This window comes from Pseudoliparis swirei, chromosome 24 (genome assembly GCF_029220125.1).
Source record: "Pseudoliparis swirei isolate HS2019 ecotype Mariana Trench chromosome 24, NWPU_hadal_v1, whole genome shotgun sequence".
Lineage (NCBI taxonomy): Eukaryota > Metazoa > Chordata > Actinopteri > Perciformes > Liparidae > Pseudoliparis > Pseudoliparis swirei.
In genome coordinates, this window is record NC_079411.1 from 18,524,983 (window position 1) to 18,543,963 (window position 18,981).

Sequence of the window (18,981 nt, forward strand, 5' to 3'; positions counted from 1 at the left end):
TTTGTTAAACTGTAAGAGCCTCGGTGGAGTTTGTTTTTACATACACGATCTTTGGCTCTACCCAACCTGCTCGTCGCACGCTTTAAACGTCATAGCAAAGCCGTTTTTGATTCAACACTAACCAAACGTTTGTTTTACGAGTTGTTTTAATGCACTTAGCCGAACCATGCACAGAGAGCTAGCTCGGTCGGTTTGAAATAACAATTAATACTTTTGAATTTGTTGTTGTTAGCGTCGCACACATTGACGTTACCGACGCGTCATGCGACAGAGAGCGACGCGCCAAAGAACTGAGTCTTTGAATGTGGATTTCCTTGCGATGCAAAACAAACTCAAACGGAGCAAGAAATGTAAAGATGTGTTGCCCACGCGCACCTCCGAGGGGGTGACGTTCATAGGGGCCTCGCTGGCAGCGGAAGACGCGCATGCTGCCGCTGCGGGCGCCGCCTCAACCAGAAAAGTCGCACCACCCCCGGAGCGGAGAGACACTTTCTGCGGAAAACACGTCCAAATCGCGCCAATCTTCTTGTGTAAAACACAACACAGCGAAAGCAAATGGAGCGGCGACGGGGCGTCGGGTCGGCCGGTGGAGAAGCAGACGGAAGACGTGCAGCGGGTGAAAGGTCAGCGGTGTTTATCAACAGTCTCTCGGCCGACGGAGGGAAGGGGCTCCGGGGGAGGACGGCTGTCGTCCTCGGCTCTGCGCAGATGTCTGGAAGACATCCAGGCGTCCAACCCCGCGTTCCCAGTCAGCACAGTGTTCAGCACTCTGCGGGAGAGAGCGCAGGATTCTGGACCCACAGGTGAGGATTTTGTTGCAGCAGTTATTCAGATTTTTTTCTTCTCATTTGATTAATTATTCATCCAATTTAACCTGTGCTGCCACGACCATTTAGGCTCTCTCTCTCTCTCTTCCCCCTCTATCCCCAAGCAATACATATAAGCTCCCCACAGAACCCCTTACAAGAGAAGAGGGAACGAGGGAACGAAAGCTCTGAGAGGGGGCCCAAACGTCTCAGGTCTAGTCTCTCTGCGGAGGAAGCCTTCGGCGTGGGTCCCCGTCTGGTGTCTGCTGTCCAGGAGGGCCCTGTCCTGGTGGTCAAGAAGCTGCAGCCCAGGAGCAACAAGCTGAGTCGGGCTCGCAGACTGAGGGAGCAAAGTGGGAGTCCAGTAGACCCGGAGCCGCTCTCTGGGTTGATCAATCCCGCAGAATCTCGCAGCCAGTCGCCCAAACCCTCCGGCATCCATCAAAGAGGTGAACTTTTAATCGATTGCTCGTTGACATGTTTTAGGCCCTTTTCAAGAGCAGGAAATTAACTCTTGTCTAGATTCCAGTTTTGAGGACGTCCTCTGGACAGACAAATACAGTCCTCGGCATTCAAGTGAAGTCATCGGCAACTCTGCCCCTGTTAAGAAACTGCAAATGTTCGTTAAGTATAATTAACCGCCTTCACCCTGTTCGCCGACATTGGCCTTGAGCATAATCTATTGTTTTTGTTTTTCTCAATGGAATTCAGTTGGTTGAAGAAATGGAAACGAAGAGCCGACCGTGACGAGAGTAGACGAGAAGAAAACCGCAACGGTATGTACGGGCTGGCACTTTAGAAAACTTCTTTACAGGGTTATATTCATAATGTGGTTTGTGATGAGCCACAGCCCCCCTTGCGGGGTAACCAAGTGGCTTTTGATGACTCAGGGTTTCCCGTGCAGACTCGTGGGACTGTGGAGACTTCCAGGGTGAGGCCGGGCCCGAGGAGGGCCTCTGCAACACCGTGTTGATCACGGGACCCTCTGGTGTGGGCAAGACCGCCTCAGTGTACGCCTGCGCTCAGGAGCTTGGCTTCAAGGTTGGGTGATTCAAACGAACGATATCTTTGTATCCATGCTGCCAATCTGAATCCTTTCCCCTTTTATTACGCGTCTCTGTTGCTCATTGGAATTGTCCATTGACTGCGATGATGGAGGATCCAGAAATACCTTGTGTGGCCATTTCGTCGATGAAAAGAAACCAAAGCAGGTTCCATTTTGAAAGTGTTGGTTGAAATAAAGTTACTTTCTGTAATATTGATAAATACTACAGCAAGTAATGTTAGCAGGTGCAGGGAAATCATTACTGAAGTGATTAAAAAAGTTAAACATGTTAATATTTTGTGGCCCTTATACCAGAGGACCAATGAGCGTCAGAGGATTCTAGGCTGCTTTTACCGTAGAGAATAATCCGGAGACCACAATTTTAAATAAGATGAATTCTTAAATTTGTGTCTTTTTGTTTCAATTGAAAAGGTATTTGAGGTGAACTGCTCCTCACAGCGCAATGGCCGCCAAGTTCTGTCCCAGCTGAAGGAAGCTACCCAGTCCCACCTGGTGGAGATGTCGGGGAAGGACCCACTGAAACCCACCTACTTCAACAACTACGCCATCAACAGCTGCACTCTGAAATCTGAGACTTTACCTGGTATGAAATTATTAATGATGATGACGACATGGAGCTCATTAAAATACAAACAGTAAAACGAAATCTCTTTGAACGGGGTTTTGTAAAGTGTTTATGGCATCAGGTTTGAGTGTTGTTTTAGACGGTTATGGCCTCGTTCTTCAGGCATTTGTGTTCTTTTCTTCAACAGGCAAAGCGGTGCGCCCCAAAAATGTCACCTCGACCTCAAAAAATAGAGCGGCCCAGAAGTTTGGCCACTCGAGTCGCAAAGGGAAACTCCGTCCAGCCGCGGTCACTCTGGCCAACTACTTCAGGGTGAAGGCCAAAGCGGATCACATTCACGCCAAGAGTCCGTCGCCGTCCCACAAACCAGACGGCGAGGGATCGGGCAATCAGTCGCCGCCGGGCTCCGATCCAATGGCGCCAAAGAACAGAAAGACGGCCACGTCACTCATTCTGTTTGAAGAGGTAAACCACCTGAAAGGGCCCACACTGCAAGACGTATCGTTTAGATATGAGACCACACACACACACAAACTTGGTCTGGTTTGACCCCTCCCACCCAGGTTGATGTCATATTTGATGACGACGTTGGTTTCCTCGCAGCCGTCAAGACTTTCATGACGACCACCAAAAGACCAGTCGTCTTGACCACCACTGGTAAGTGCACATGCCATGTAGTTTTTAGAGGAGAAATAGATTTAAGGACGAGCTCCGACACAATGACCATCTTCCTTAGATCCTTCCTTCAGAGAGAGATTCAGCTGCAGCTTGGAGGAGATCGTTTTCAAAACCCCGTCGGCGGTGAGTTAGATTTGTATGTGTGCGCTGGGAAATGCCTTTCGGCAGCGCAGACTTTGTCTTGTAAAGTTTGCGCTGGGCCCGGCCGCTCCGTGAACTTCTAAAGGCTCCCGACATGCAGAATGAAGCAAGAGTTTTAACATGATGCTACTTTCCATCTATGACTCCAAGGCGAACATCGTTAGCTACCTGCAGCTGGTGGGCTTGGCTGAGAGCGTGCGACTGGAGCTGGACGACGTGAGCAGCCTCGTCCGGCTGTCCCGGGGCGACGCCAGGCGCTGCCTGCTGCAGCTGCAGCTCTGGGTGAACAGTGGCGGGGGGCGGTCGTCTCTGAGCGGAGGCTCGCCCGAGGAGGCGACTGTGCGAATCTGTAAGTTGCACTAAATGATTAGATATGGGTTTCCAAAACAACAAACAAATTTCCAGGATTATTTTTCCCTCGACTAGACTCGAGTGATACTGAAAGAGGCGACTATGAAGACTCCCAACGGCCTCGGTGTGACGCAGGCTGCACTGCCAGCATGCTGGGTTTCCACCATGTGACCCAACACCAACTTTATAACCTTCTAAAGGCAAGTATTAATGTCTTCAGCTGATTTGTTACATTACATGTCATTTAGCAGACACTTTTATCCAAAGCGACTTACAATAAGTGCATCAACCTAGAGTATAAACTAAGAACAAGAAGAATACAGAAAGTAACATTTCTTTAAGATAGTCGAACTACGAAAGTACCATGATAAGAGCTATTTAAGTGCCACTGAAGTGCCAATCTGTGTATTTGATTTGTCAGTGTTGTTGTGTGTTGTGTATGCATGTGTGTTGTATATTTACATATATATTTTGTTTTGTATTTTACTTTTATTTTACTTGTATACTTCTATATCTTTCATCCCTGTTTCTTATATCTTGTGTTTTGTTTTTATTCTTGTGTGTTGCTGCTACTGTCACGACAAATTTCCCCTTGGGGATTAATAAAGTATCTATCTATCTATCTATCTTAATCTAGATATAGTCGGAAAAGATGTGTTTTTAGTTTCCGGCGAAAGCTGTAGAGACTTCCTGATGTCAGTGGGGAGCTCGTTCCACCACTGAGGAGCCAGGACAGCAAACAGTCTGGATGTAGAGTGATTAGCTCGAAGTGACGGAGTCACAAGTCGATTGGCTGTTGTGGAGCGAACGTGCCGGGGTGTACGGTGTGTCCATATCCCGGATGTAGACGGGGCCCGATCTGTTCGTTGCACGGTACGCCAGACTTCTACATAATTGAAAAATGTGATTTGTCAATATTTTCTTTGAATTCTACAGCGTCCGGTCTGGACTGAAATAGAGACGAACAAGCTCCTGAGGCTCCTAGCTGAGAGCTGGAGAGGAGGCGTTCCTCTTCTGTACTGCAACCTGGAGCTTCTTCTGCCCATCGGGGGGCCCGAGGGGACTTGTCCTGGGCTGCAGAGGAAGCCTGCACCCTCTGACATCGACCCTCACGTCAGACAGGTCACTGGAAAGGCACCAGCCACCCACAGCAGGTCCATTAAGGCGTCTAGACTTGGCAGAAGGAAATGGATCCCAGCAACGTTGGACGCCACATCGTTGATGCGACATCCTCAAAGAGCGTCCTCATCGCCGCAAAGGGCCGCTCGGTCGAGAGATGAGACGGAAGCGAGCAGAGCCGAAGCAGCGACCGGCGGTTTGGATGCCTTGGCGGACTTCTTTGACCTTGTGTCGTACCTAGATTACACAACACCAGCTGCCGCGGCACCGCTCATCTCGGGCCCGTTTGTCTGGACCGGAGCCGGGATTAAGGACGGCTCGTTAGATGAGATGCGCGAGGACGTCGAGGAGGCGGGCAGGACTTTTAGCCAGGAGAGGATATTGGATATTCAGGCGGCTGTTGAGGGATTAGGGTGTCACCGGTGCTGTTGGCGGATGTCGGTGGCGTTGACCGAAGCGCAACAATACAGACGGGAGCTGGGAGACGCACGGTGGGGAAGGCTGACGGAGGAACTAGCAGCCTCTTCGAAAGGACAGAGCCTCACCTTTAGCGCACCACTGCTGTGGGCGCCACGGTGAGTCTACTCTCCATCTCAGATTGTTTACCTTCCAACAGTTTTTACTGAAGATACCGGTGTCTCACTACCACGCCCCCCCCCCCCCCACCCAGTGTGTCCAAAAGGAGGTACAAGCTGAGCAGGACCATTCTCTGCAGTTCTTCCTTCAGCCTGCTGGGGAACAGACGAGCGGTCGCTGTCGACTACATGCCGGTCCTCCGCCACATGTGCCGATTGCAGAGAGCGCAGGAGCAGAAAGAGGAGCCAGTCAGGTGAGGCCACAATACGGATTTAGATGAATTTCCTTCTCAGGAGGCCAACTGTCGTCGGTACACTTAGTGAATCATTTAGAACGAGTGCACCGTTTAAAAAAAATTTTGCTGATGACATCAGGTTGACGGTCAAACTGCACTGCTGCCGTACTAAAATCACCTTTTAGTTTAGAGATCCAACTAATGTTGCCAATTAGGTCTTCCAATTGAATAATTGTAGTATAAAATGTTGGTACATCGAAATAATGTTTTCAAACCAGATTCAAACGATTTGTCCCCCCACATTAGGAGTCTGAACTACCTGAGCATCACACAGCTGGGCCTCTCAAAGTCAACTATTAAACTCCTGGCTGAAGACTTCTCATAGAGCACATGATGTCACCATACTGCAGTCAGTACTGCCTTTAGTGTGCATTCATTAAACCTGAATACTGTCTCCACCAAGGACTGTCAAATTAATGTTATGCAGTTCAGACAATTAAATCAGTTTTTTTATTTACATGTATGTTTTTTTTAATTCTTGAAAGTAAAATAAAACAATATTTTTGGAAAGGATGTACATTTTTTTTTTAAGAAAGTAAAACACTTTCATTGGTTTCCTGATGCGAGTCCCAAAGAGGCGTGAAACAGACCGTGGGAAGATGGCAGACAGCATTGACTTCCAAGTGTCCAAATTAAACATAAACAATATCGTTGTTCAACACTTTAAAATGTGCCGCGAATCGCCACAAAATCTGTTCCAAGAGGTAAATTGTGGGTTCAAGTCCACAAGCGCTCCGAGTGCCATGGTTAGAGACCGATCCACGTGGCGGCTAACTGGAAGAGTCACTGAGGAGCTCATAAAAAGTCACCGCCTGGAGCAGAGCGTCGCAGAGTTCCTCCCCTCCTCTCCTGCTGCCCATCTGGAAAGAATTCCTGTGCTTCACCAGCAGCTCGGGGGGGAAGTTTATCCTGGGACGCCTCTGAGTCACCGACTCGGTCATCAGCTGTCGCACCGCCTGAGCGCCACTGGTCCGCGACTCGCCCACCATGAGTCCGAAGTGACGTCCCACAGCGGTGCGCATCATGTTCAAAACTCTGGAAGGAGGGAAATGGTCAGTTGGTGAACAATTACCCATTTCAAACAGTTGCAACAAAGAAAAGAATATATATATACTTGTTTAAAGGGTTTGTACAGTCAAACAAACCTTGGAGGAATGTTTGAATCGGGTGGTACGTTTCTGGGCTCCAGCAGAGCGAACAACATGGCCTCCACAGTCCTCATGTGGGCCATGATGGGGAACAGGGCCGTATTCTGAACGGAGATGGAGGATTTCTCAATTATGTAGAAGTCAGCTGACGGGAGGAGCGCCACGGCCGCAGACACCTAATGGAAGAGAAATCAAGTATTATTCTGTTAAGTTCCATGTTGATGTTAAAGGAAATGCTAAAACTAACGGACAACAGGTGTTCTATAGTTTCTTTATGAAAATGTAATCAACTATTTTCTGTGCACAATTTCAATAATATGAACTTTGGTGTTTATGCTCACATCATTTAAGTAAGAATAAGCCATGTATGTTCCCTTCAGGAAGTTTGGACAGTCCAGCTCTCGCCAATCCAGCACCGCCATCTCCCGGTCCACATGAGCCCAGGCGATTTTATTAGTCCCACATACGAGTGACACAACATTACTGGCCTCCTGAGGAAACGAATACAGAATTATGACCGGCGGCCAAAATGAATTAACGAAGACAACTGAACAGACAAAGGCTGGATCCATCGCCTGGTTGTCAAATATTAGATTGCCCAACAGTTAATTGGTCACAGGAATTGCAGCACGCCGCGCGAAAGCAACCACAATATATGTTGTGGTTCACAGAAAGCTTGATTGAGAGTTAACGGGAGGGCCATTAGTTGAGTGATCTTGGCACTTTTTTTTTTTAAAGGAGCAAACGGGTGGTGTAGAGTTTTAAAGGCTGGCTTTTTTGCCAGGTAAGGAGGGTAGAAGAAGAAACTATCAATTGGATGTGCAAGATCTAGCCTTTTTATTATTTTTTTACTTAAACATATGGCCATACTAGGCACAATGAGTCTCTACTTTGCCACCCCTCTCAAAGACTCCTGCCTAAAACTCCCACCTCATGGACAAGGACCTCACCTCCAGCAAGGACCTGTCAACTTTCGGCCTGATGAACTTTGCCAACTGAATCTTCACTTTCCTCTCTTTGTTCACCGGGTTGAGAATAGAGTTGAACACCGTGATGGCACTTTTGTGCTTCAGCAGCGGCACGTTGACCACGCTCTCCAGGGTCCTGAAGGGCCCGTGTTTAGTCCTGTGCTCCACGATGTTGAGCGATTTGCGGCCCCTGAGGAGCTTCACGCCCGCCAGCTCCAGCTGCGTGCCGGTGTTGAGCAGCAGGAGGATGGCGGCCCGCTGCTCGCAGGTGTAGCAGGCGTCCAGGGACAGGTCGTCGTCGTCCTCCTCGCATGGCTCCGACGCGGAGGAGGACAGGGTGTGGTTCAGGGTCTCGAAGCCCGCCACGGGGGCCCGGCTCCGCCAGCAGCATGTGCACTGCAGGTACCGCAGCTCCAGCTCTGGGAGGCAGCCGTGCCGAGGGCGGCGGAACAAGCCGGGCTGTCCGGCATGCCGACCTGCAGGGAGACACGAGCCGTGGTCAAATGAGCCCGCGGTCACGTGTCCAACATGTCCCTCCCAATAGTTAACTTAAAGTCACTGTGAACGGCGGTCAGACTCAAAGGCTTTGTAAAGTCAAAATATAGTCTACAACAGGAACACTATCATGGGCGGCTTTAGCTCAGTGGGGTAAGAGGGCCGTCCTGCAACCGCAGGGTTGTGGGTTCGATCCCCGCTCTCCCCATTAGTTGCAAGTTGAAGTGTCCTTGAGCAAGGCACTGAACCCCCAGTTGCTTCACCGCAGCCCACTGCTCCTTAATAACTAAGGATGGGTTAAATGCAGAGAACTAATTTCCCCTTGGGGATTAATAAAAGTGTATATTCTAAACTAACAGCTAACTAGCTAAGTTACATTAGTTATCTTAACGCTGCTAGTTTGCCAATGAAATAAACGTAACAGCGAAAACAATGTTTCTACACAACGTACTTATCTGAGCGACAGACGACAGCAATCGCCTGGCGACCCACATAATTGGTTTAATTTAAATACAACCTCATATAGGTTGCACAACGGTGCCCTTTCTGGTTGTTGTCCGACGGTTTTTAACCCGCCGGGTAGGAAACAACGAACATCGCTGCAATGGTTCCGGAGTCGTGTGAAAGTTCGCTCCCCGGTTGAAAGTGTTTCCCTCCTGATAAAACAGTAGCACCCCACTGAGGGGTTAGGTGTATATATAAATAAAAACTAATATTAAAGGGGATCACAAATAAAATCATATATAAATTATTGGTTTAGGTTTCGGGGAAGGGACAGCCTTCGACACAACACCACGGGTCTTCATTGTGTTTACAGCTTCATTGCACTCATTCATATAGTGCCGATTACTGCGCTAATGCATAGTGTTAATTCAATTCAGTTGATTTTGTGGAGCCAACAATTACACACTTGTCTCGGAGGACTTTACAATCTGTAAACATATGATATATGTGAAACAGGGCTCTCAAGTTTTGAAGACAGGCAAGCGTGAGATTTCCATCAGCACCCGATACAGCTGACCGTTGCGCGCGCCGGCATCGAGCCGAAGAAAGTTGTTGACGGTGAAGTGGCTGTCAATCACAGTGTGGCACCGTGCGTGCTGGTCGAGGGGGCGTGCCTGTGATTGGCGGAGTAGAGGGGAGGCGGGGTTAACCTGTCGGAAAACGGAAGTTAAGGGTGGTTGACGGGAACCGTTGTTGTTGACGTTCGAGCTGCTAAACTGAGAGGAGCACGCTGTCTGTGTTGGTGGATGCCTAATAAAGGGAGGATTAATAACGTCGTCCCGTCTCCGTGTCATCAGTGCCATAACGTCCGAGACGTTACAATATCATGGTATATAAGTGTAATAGGTTACGAAGTGAAACGTAGTAGTAGCAAAACAATAATAAATACAGTACAGCAGTAATGTACAGCACTATCTTATTGCATATTGTAAGTAAGTGTCTACAAAAAGACAATATATATATATATCCATCTGTGTATCTAGCTATTTTAGCTATCTATCTATCTAGCTAAACCGCAGCTCCTCCATTCTGTGATCATGAAAGTGATTTATTCCGCTGTCCGGGCACTTCAGTGAAGCTTGTCACTGAGTCGTCGCAGACTTGTCAATGCGCAGACATGCCTCAGACGCGCCTGGCCGACCCTCCGTCCGCTGGCACTTTTTGACTAGCTGTGGCACCTTTTAACTAGTCGTGGCACTTTTTGACTAGCTGCGGCATCTGCTGGCAACTGCTGGCAAGTGTCACTGAGTGCCAGTGCTTAAACTTTAGACTAACAGTGGCATCTCCTCAAAGGAGAATTTCATGGAGGTATAACAGTATGACATGGTAAAAAAATTAATTATATATTCTTTATTATTAAAGAAAGGCGGGTACATTATACATATCATGGTATATAAGTGTTATATATTACGAAGTGAAACGTAGTAGTAGCAAAACAATATGCAATATAGTACAGCAGTATTGTACAGCAATATCATATTGCATATTGTAAGTAAGTCTAAAAAAATACATTATCTATGCAAGTCTGTGGCACTTGCCACAGACTTGCCACTGAGGTGCCACTGAGGTGCCAGTGAGGTGCCAGTGAGTTGTCGCTGAGTACTGGCACCGAGCGGCACTTGCCACAGACTTGCCAGTGAGTTGCCAGTGAGTTGCCATTGAGTTGTCGGTGCCAGTGATTGCACTCGCCCTCTCTCCCGAAATGCGTGAGTCTCACGCTCAATGCGTGAGACTTGAGAGCCCTGGTGAAATGCACAAAAATAACAGCAACACTGGATATAGTAGAATTGCAATGATAAAGGCAAAGCTATCCTAAGATGTCCCCAACGGTCTGGGCCTAGAGCAGCATATCTAAGCGCTGGATCAGGGCAACCCTTCATTCAGCCCTAACTATAAGCGCTATTAAAGAGGAAAGTCTTAAGTCTACTCTTAAATGTGTCGACTGTGTCTGCCCCCCGGACTGAAAGTGGGAGCTGGTTCCATAAGAGAGGAGCGTGTTAACTAAAGGCTCTGGCTCTAATCGTACTTTTAATGAGTATATACCCAATTTATTTAAGAAACGGTAGATTTTATATTAGAAACACCATTTATTACTGTGCACTGCAGTAGCCTACATTAAAATAGCACCACAGACTACCAGATGTGGAATATAATAACTAAGTGGTATAGTAGTTGTTGCACTTGACTCCAAAACATAGGATCCATGGTCTAAAAATATACAGTTTTCAACAAAACCATGGAAGCGTGATTGTGTTCCCATCTGTAAGGAACCAAAAGTTCAAGGACAAAGCCGGAAGTGGAACAAACGATGAAAGAGGCGGGACTATGTACAAGTCTTTAAAGGACACACACACACACACACACACACGCACACACGTACGCGTAAACACACACAGAGCGTGCACAGCGTCCGCATTGACCCTCTGCTCTGGTTGAAGTTAAATGGATTTCTACGGGGAATTATATGTCACTTCCATTTAACAAAAGCTCTAATAAGTTGGGGGACAAAGCATTATTAAATGTTGTATAGAGAGGGTGTTTGTTTCAATGTACTTATCCAAAAGCCTCCTATATAATGAATAGATGTGTTTGTAAAGTCTACCCTGCATTTTAATTATTTTAAATTAATGAACAAAACTTCCCTTCCAGTCAAACGCAAAGTTGTGAGCAACACACCAGTCAGTCAGTCAGCCAGCCAGGCAGCCAGTCAGCCAGTCAGTCAGTCAGGCAGCCAGTCAGTCAGCCAGCCAGCCCCCCTGTTACACGGTGACGTGAGCTCCACTTCCTTTCTGTTATTTCTAGACCGTTTGTGTTGCAGAACAATGAACCTCATGATGCTGTGCTGGTAAGAGGAAATGCTGGGCCACTGGCCACTGAGAAGAAGTTGTGTTTTTCACCTGCTGCGCAGCAGAGCAGCACTGCACCGTCCATGTTTGGGTTCAATATGGAGTCTATAGCTTTCTGCTCTTTAATTGGGACTCTGCTGTCAAACTGAGCGAAGCCAACTAGCGTCCCCCATGGCCAGTCTGGACCGAAACAACAAAATGCTGCTCGATTTGGTGCGACAGCCCGGTAACAGCACGTGTGCTGACTGTGGAATTCCTGGTGAGCCCGATTCTTAACAACAATATATGATATGATATGATATGATATGATATGATATATAGCCTACCTTTATTCGTCCCACAGTGGGGAAATTTCAAATGTATTTAGATATGAAAGCCACATTGTTTTGATTGATTTCCAACAACACATGTTTAGTCAAAAAACACCATACCAGATTTCAGTGTGAGTAAACATGTTTTAAGAATTCAAGTTAGAAACATTATGAAAAAGAAAAGTAACCTGCGCCATCAGGCCACGAGATGTTTGTTAACAGAACTATCTCCAATGACATATTGCATAGCCAAGTCATGTTTTATAACTCATAAGCATCTTTCATAAGGGGAAGTGGTGGCTGTTATGTGGTTTGAACTCATTACATGTATACAGTATATGTGTGGATATATATATAGTATATATATATATATATATATACAATATATATATATCATTATTATCATACGTCCTTTTGCCCACAGAGCCTGACTGGGCCTCCTATACTATTGGTATCTTTGTGTGCCTGAATTGCTCGGGGATTCATCGCAACTTGTCTGATATCAGCAAAGTGAAATCCATACGTCTGGATTTCTGGGACGATTCACTCGTTCAGGTATCGTTTTGTAGTTTGTATTCATTTCATATGGCTAGCTAATAGTAAATAAAAAGTGTCATTTGTTTAATACATTTTTTATATTGGAAATTCCACAACCTACTTAAATACTGGGATAATATTCTCATGTATTCATATTTTGAATCAGTTTTTATGTGTTGGGGTTCACCCCCCATTTATTTTGAAGGGTCGTTGTGACTAGTGGTATCTCCCATCTTGTGGTTTCAGTTCATGCGTGAGAGGAAATTCTGCAGCCAAGGCCATTTATGAGAAGTGTGTCGGCCTTCTTCTATCGGCCGCAACATAAAGACTGTGTGTAAGTGACCGCTCCTCCATTCTGTGATCATGAAAGTGATTTCTTCCGCTGTCCGGGCACTTCAGTGGAGCTTGTCACTAAATCGTCGCAGACTCGCCACCGCGCCGACCCTCCGCCTGCTGGCACTTTTGACTAGTAGTGGCACTTTTTAACTAGTAGTGGCACTTTTAACCAGTAGTGGCACTTTTGACTAGTAGTGGCATCTGCTGGCAACTGCTGGCAACTGCTGGCAACTGATGGCAAGTGCCAAGTGTCACTGAGTGCCAGTGCTTAAACTTTAGACTAACAGTGGCATCTCCTCAAAGGAGAATTTCATGGAGGTATAACAGTATGACATGGTAAAAAAAATAATTATATATTTTTTATTATTAAAGAAAGGCGGGTACATTATACATATCATGGTATATAAGTCTAATATATTACGAAGTGAAACCTAGTAGCAAAACAATATTCAATATAGTCCAGCAGTATTGTACAGCAATATCTTATTGCATATTGTAAGTAAGTCTAAAAAAATACATTATCTATGCAAGTCTGTGGCACTTGCCACAGACTTGCCAGTGAAAGCCAGTGAGGTGCCAGTGAGGTGCCAGTGAGTTGCCAGTGAGGTGCCAGTGAGGTGCCAGAGTTGTCGCTGAGTACTGGCACCGAGCGGCACTTGCCACAGACTTGCCACTGAGGTGCCACTGAGTGCCAGCGTCGCTAGGGGGATCTCGCCCCTACTGAGTAGAATTGCAATGATAAAAGCAAAGCTATCCTAAGATGTCCCCAACGGTCTGGGCCTAGAGCAGCATATCTAAGGGCTGGATCAGGGCAACCCTTCATTCAGCCCTAACTATAAGCGCTATTAAAGAGGAAAGTCTTAAGTCTACTCTTAAATGTGTTGACTGCTGCCCCCCGGACTGAAAGTGGGAGCTGGTTCCATAAGAGAGGAGCGTGTTAACTAAAGGCTCTGGCTCTAATCGTACTTTTAATGAGTATATACCCAATTTATTTAAGAAACGGTAGATTTTATATTAGAAACACCATTTATTACTGTGCACTGCAGTAGCCTACATTAAAATAGCACCACAGACTACCAGATGTGGAATATAATAACTAAGGGGTATAGTAGTTGTTGCACTTGACTCCAAAACATAGGATCCATGGTCTAAAAATATACAGTTTTCAACAAAACCATGGAAGCGTGATTGTGTTCCCATCTTTAAGGAACCAAAAGTTCAAGGACAAAGCCGGAAGTGGAACAAACGATGAAAGAGGCGGGACTATGTACAAGTCTTTAAAGGACACACACGCACACACACACACACACACACACACACGCACACACGTACGCGTAAACACACACAGAGCGTGCACAGCGTCCGCATTGACCCTCTGCTCTGGTTGAAGTGAAATGGATTTCTACGGGGAATTATATGTCACTTCCATTTAACAAAAGCTCTAATAAGTTGGGGGACAAAGCATTATTAAATGTTGTATAGAGAGGGTGTTTGTTTCAATGTACTTATCCAAAAGCCTCCTATATAATGAATAGATGTGTTTGTAAAGTCTACCCTGCATTTTAATTATTTTAAATTAATGAACAAAACTTCCTTCCAGTCAAACGCAAAGTTGTGAGCAACACACCAGTCAGTCAGTCAGCCAGCCAGGCAGCCAGTCAGCCAGTCAGTCAGTCAGGCAGCCAGTCAGTCAGCCAGCCAGCCCCCCTGTTACACGGTGACGTGAGCTCCACTTCCTTTCTGTTATTTCTAGACCGTTTGTGTTGCAGAACAATGAACCTCATGATGCTGTGCTGGTAAGAGGAAATGCTGGGCCACTGGCCACTGAGAAGAAGTTGTGTTTTTCACCTGCTGCGCAGCAGAGCAGCACTGCACCGTCCATGTTTGGGTTCAATATGGAGTCTATAGCTTTCTGCTCTTTAATTGGGACTCTGCTGTCAAACTGAGCGAAGCCAACTAGCATCCCCCATGGCCAGTCTGGACCGAAACAACAAAATGCTGCTCGATTTGGTGCGACAGCCCGGTAACAGCACGTGTGCTGACTGTGGAATTCCTGGTGAGCCCGATTCTTAACAACAATATATGATATGATATGATATATAGCCTACCTTTATTCGTCCCACAGTGGGGAAATTTCAAATGTATTTAGATATGAAAGCCACATTGTTTTGATTGATTTCCAACAACACATGTTTAGTCAAAAAACACCATACCAGATTTCAGTGTGAGTAAACATGTTTTAAGAATTCAAGTTAGAAACATTATGAAAAAGAAAAGTAACCTGCGCCATCAGGCCACGAGATGTTTGTTAACAGAACTATCTCCAATGACATATTGCATAGCCAAGTCATGTTTTATAACTCATAAGCATCTTTCATAAGGGGAAGTGGTGGCTGTTATGTGGTTTGAACTCATTACATGTATACAGTATATGTGTGGATATATATATATATATATATATATATATACAATATATATATATCATTATTATCATACGTCCTTTTGCCCACAGAGCCTGACTGGGCCTCCTACACTATTGGTATCTTTGTGTGCCTGAATTGCTCGGGGATTCATCGCAACTTGTCTGATATCAGCAAAGTGAAATCCATACGTCTGGATTTCTGGGACGATTCACTCGTTCAGGTATCGTTTTGTAGTTTGTATTCATTTCATATGGCTAGCTAATAGTAAATAAAAAGTGTCATTTGTTTAATACATTTTTTATATTGGAAATTCCACAACCTACTTAAATACTGGGATAATATTCTCATGTATTCATATTTTGAATCAGTTTTTATGTGTTGGGGTTCACCCCCCATTTATTTTGAAGGGTCGTTGTGACTAGTGGTATCTCCCATCTTGTGGTTTCAGTTCATGCGTGAGAGGGGAAATTCTGCAGCCAAGGCCATTTATGAGAAGTGTGTCCCGGCCTTCTTCTATCGGCCGCAACATAAAGACTGTGTGTAAGTGACCGGCGCTCACTCTCCCTCACTCTCTATTCACCTCGTCAGCACAATGGAAGAGAAAAGTGAAGTGTATTTTTAGTGAATTGGTGTGGAAAGGTACAGAAAGAGGAACAAAGACTGAGTTGGTTCCCAATGTGGAGCTGTCACTCGACATACATTAGACTCATCCAATCAGGGACAGGTCGACACATTTTCTGGTATTTATTCAAACACTTGTCTTTCATCCATGAGGAAACAATAATGCTTTGTTTGTAGGGTTCTTAAGGATCAATGGATCCGTGCAAAGTATGAAAGAAGAGAATTCACAGGAGAAAACTACCCACAACAAGCTTATTGCTCAGGTAACTAACTGCCGTTATATTAACATTGGGAACAAATATATTCTCGCATTGTTATGTTTTATGATTCTTTAAGACGTTTAGTTGCTCTTCATCCCTTTTATTAATTTGATGTATCCAACCCAGACCAGTTTGAGTCCACACTATGGAAGAAGGGCAAAGACAACAAACAGTTTTTAAAGAGGATCTTCCTGCTGTCCCGGAAAGACTTCACCCTCAGATACTTTATAAAAGAGGATGTGAGTTTCACCACATCACCATGTAGCCCGCAATGTTTTCTGAGCGTACATGGGTTACAGTCCGACTCCCTTTTGATTCTAATCTTGTGAAATCCTTCCCTGATCCAGTCCAAGCTTCCCAAAGCCGTCATCTCCATGAAGGACTTCAATGCAGTCTTCCAGCCGGAGAAGATCTGCCACGCGCACGGTCTGCAGATCTCCTACATGCACGACAAACGCACAAGGAATCTGTTCGTTTATCACGAAAATGGACAGGTGGGTCGGAGGTGCACTTCAATGTCTGGCAGTACATTTGAGTCTCACATCAGAGGCGAGGTGTGTCTCAAAGACGAGAAGTAGAAACACCAACACTGTGAACTTATGGACGTTGTTAGTGCCATTTTCCATATTGTAATTGTAATTGTAATTTACACTCAGATTTAGATACTATATTATTTAGATTCATATTTATATTTTGTTCGTGATATAGTGATTGCATAATTGTATGTTATAGTTTGCATTGTTTAGAATAATCAGAGGTGAGTTGTGACGTATTGAGCTCGCGCATTGATGTATCAACGGGGGACTTGTTTCACGGTTGCACCAGAATTTAGTAAAAAGAACGGAGCGAACTCACTGTTTTCTACCGTTGTTGAAACACACTACAAGCGTAGACTCGTTCTTTCCGTCTAAGAGTGGTTAAACAAATGGAAATGTCAAGAAACATCTACTGATGACACTAAGGGAGTTTTAGCTGCTACAGACGTTGTGTGGAAAATCTCCACACAATAGCATTGTGTGTTATTATTAACACGTGTGTGTGTGTGCGTGCGTGTGTGTGTGAGAGTAAAATATAGCTTCTATGATCAGCTATCCTTGTTTTTAAAGCTCTCTTTTCACTCACACACTGTCGTACACGTGCATGGATGCGGATTCTATCCTCCTGATATGCTCTTCAATACCTGCCTTGCAGGTAATTGTGTCCTTGTTCAACGCTCTTCGGGCGACACGTCTGGCGTACCTCCAGAAGAAGCATCCCACTCTTCGAGACAATGACGTGAGACGAAATTTCATAACATCTTTAGCTCGGAGAGATTATCAAAGTGCAGGTGCAGCTTTTGTTCATCTAACGGTGTTACCTGCGTCTCTTTGCACAGTTAGTGCCTCAGATAACGGGACATTGCCTGAAGGAGGGGTACATGGAAAAACTGGCCCAACGGTTCGTCAATTATCTGAGTTTGTTACGGGAACAAATTTGATTCATTTATACTTTTTGTACCTCACAATTTACATTTGATAAATTCTCTCTCTCTGCCTCTATGTCGCTCTCTCACTCTCTCTCTTTATCGCTATGTGTTTCTGTCTCTGTGTGTGTATTTGTGTGTGTGTGTTTTTAGCAGCGGGAGTCATTCAAGAAGAGGTGGTTCACGCTGTGCTCGATGAACAGAAAGCTTCTTTATTTTAAAAATCCACTGGTAATTAGCAGAGAACAACCACAGAGTCCACAATGTGTGTAGAAACTACATTTGTGTGCATATTTACAACATTAGGAAACAAGGCTAACATTTGGTTTGAGAAGAAATACAATGATTATGCATTTAAATCAAATGCAGGCTAATATTTTGGGAGTGGATGACATTTCCAGGAAAATACGCCGACGTTTAATTGCCTGATATGAAATGAAAGGATAGGTGGTTTTCGCTGAGTGATGTTGATTGTCCCCGTCAGGATGCTTCTGAGTTGGGGGCCGTCTTCATCGGCACGGAGAGCCATAGCTACTCCGCTTCAGAGAGCAGCGGGCGGAGCACGAGAGGAGGCCGCTGGCGCTGCGGCGTCACGCTGCACACGCCGGAGAGGGAGTTTGTCTTCATGTGCGAGCAGGAGCAGGAGCAGAAGGAGTGGTTGGAGGCCTTCAGGAAGGTCATCTCTCAACCTATGACATCAGAGGACTACGCTAGTAAGACACTGTTGTTCTCAATAACTACCTTCCAGTGTAACATGTGGGATCCCACTCCTAACTCTTCCTTCCTTTCCTTCTTTGGGATAGACGAAGCCACCATGAAAAGGAAGAAATGACTGGAGCAGTTGTACCTGTTGGATTGCAGAAGTTCAAGATGCAAGAAGTCTTCATTTATGGACATAACAGAGAGAAAGCTTTTGCTTCCAAAAGATAATCCTGAACCAGAGTCAGTGATGGAAAAATATAAAGTTGGAGTAACACTCACTTTTACGGACACAGCAGTTCGACACCACTGACACCACTTTGCACAGACTGATTCCACCTTGCGTGACCTTGTGACCTCTTGAGAAGCTGCTGCTCAGAGGCTTGAGTTGATTGCATTGTTGTTGCCAAAATAACATCACATCAAACTCTTTGCAAAACTTTTTGAATACACTGGAAGCAAATATTGTATTCATTTTAAAAACAATGTGAGAGTAAGTTTTAATGAACAATCTGCAATTGTTCTGTAGTTATTTTGTATTTTATATTTCACTTAGTTTGCACATTTTGAAAAGATACATTTCTTTTTTTCACACACCGTTTGATTTTAATTGTCTACTACGTTTCGTGAACGCTTTTAATAATGTATAATACATTCTATAGAGAATTGATTCTTGCTTTTTCTATTCTTAAGACCTGTGTTTATAGTGTGGTGATGTGGTGCAATTATGTAAATAAATGTGTGCTACGTCACAGTAGGCCTAATGTCTTACTT

At 45.3% G+C, this 18,981-nt stretch overlaps 3 protein-coding genes across 4 annotated transcripts; 2 read left to right on the forward strand and 1 right to left on the reverse strand.

Annotated features, from left to right (window-relative positions):
- The first annotated feature begins 110 nt into the window (after positions 1-110).
- Positions 111-6,107, forward strand: atad5b (ATPase family AAA domain containing 5b). Of its 2 annotated transcripts, none has more exons than XM_056408819.1 (14): positions 111-803; positions 932-1,255; positions 1,329-1,425; positions 1,518-1,582; positions 1,711-1,847; positions 2,284-2,455; positions 2,625-2,902; positions 3,001-3,094; positions 3,174-3,238; positions 3,407-3,605; positions 3,683-3,807; positions 4,544-5,301; positions 5,397-5,555; positions 5,844-6,107. In XM_056408819.1, the coding sequence occupies exons 1-14, from the start codon at positions 263-265 to the stop codon at positions 5,920-5,922; spliced, it is 3,093 nt and encodes a 1,030-aa protein (XP_056264794.1). In that variant the 5' UTR covers positions 111-262; the 3' UTR covers positions 5,923-6,107. The 2 variants fall into 2 exon arrangements, with proteins under 2 accessions (XP_056264794.1, XP_056264795.1); XM_056408820.1 differs by having other exon boundaries at positions 5,442-5,555.
- tefm (transcription elongation factor, mitochondrial) lies at positions 6,029-9,196 on the reverse strand. Its single transcript, XM_056408849.1, has 5 exons — positions 8,660-9,196; positions 7,696-8,189; positions 7,087-7,236; positions 6,743-6,921; positions 6,029-6,632 (listed from the first exon to the last, which is right to left on the reverse strand). Exons 1-5 carry the CDS (start codon positions 8,700-8,702, stop codon positions 6,368-6,370), a joined length of 1,131 nt encoding a protein of 376 aa, XP_056264824.1. The 5' UTR covers positions 8,703-9,196; the 3' UTR covers positions 6,029-6,367.
- Positions 9,197-14,587: 5,391 nt separating this feature from the next.
- Positions 14,588-18,961, forward strand: LOC130189860 (arf-GAP with dual PH domain-containing protein 2-like). The gene is made up of 11 exons (XM_056408853.1): positions 14,588-14,798; positions 15,255-15,385; positions 15,614-15,705; positions 15,964-16,049; positions 16,173-16,285; positions 16,394-16,540; positions 17,238-17,321; positions 17,422-17,487; positions 17,665-17,739; positions 17,993-18,221; positions 18,312-18,961. The coding sequence occupies exons 1-11, from the start codon at positions 14,711-14,713 to the stop codon at positions 18,338-18,340; spliced, it is 1,140 nt and encodes a 379-aa protein (XP_056264828.1). The 5' UTR covers positions 14,588-14,710; the 3' UTR covers positions 18,341-18,961.
- The last annotated feature ends 20 nt before the right edge of the window (positions 18,962-18,981 follow it).

Bases quoted from the DNA above. Each gene is read 5' to 3' on its own strand.
- atad5b (XM_056408819.1), top strand. From the start codon at position 263: ATGCGACAGAGAGCGACGCGCCAAAGAACTGAGTCTTTGAATGTGGAT. The intron at 2,903-3,000 runs GTAAACCACCTG...CCTCCCACCCAG, and splicing joins CACTCATTCTGTTTGAAGAG to GTTGATGTCATATTTGATGA. The intron at 5,556-5,843 runs GTGAGGCCACAA...CCCCCACATTAG, and splicing joins CAGAAAGAGGAGCCAGTCAG to GAGTCTGAACTACCTGAGCA.
- tefm (XM_056408849.1), bottom strand. From the start codon at position 8,702: ATGTGGGTCGCCAGGCGATTGCTGTCGTCTGTCGCTCAGATAA. The intron at 7,237-7,695 runs GTGAGGTCCTTG...TCGTTTCCTCAG, and splicing joins TTGACAGGTCCTTGCTGGAG to GAGGCCAGTAATGTTGTGTC. The intron at 6,922-7,086 runs GTGAGCATAAAC...CTCTTCCATTAG, and splicing joins CTTATTCTTACTTAAATGAT to GTGTCTGCGGCCGTGGCGCT.
- LOC130189860 (XM_056408853.1), top strand. From the start codon at position 14,711: ATGGCCAGTCTGGACCGAAACAACAAAATGCTGCTCGATTTGGTGCGA. The intron at 14,799-15,254 runs GTGAGCCCGATT...TTTTGCCCACAG, and splicing joins TGCTGACTGTGGAATTCCTG to AGCCTGACTGGGCCTCCTAC. The intron at 16,541-17,237 runs GTGGGTCGGAGG...CCTGCCTTGCAG, and splicing joins TTTATCACGAAAATGGACAG to GTAATTGTGTCCTTGTTCAA.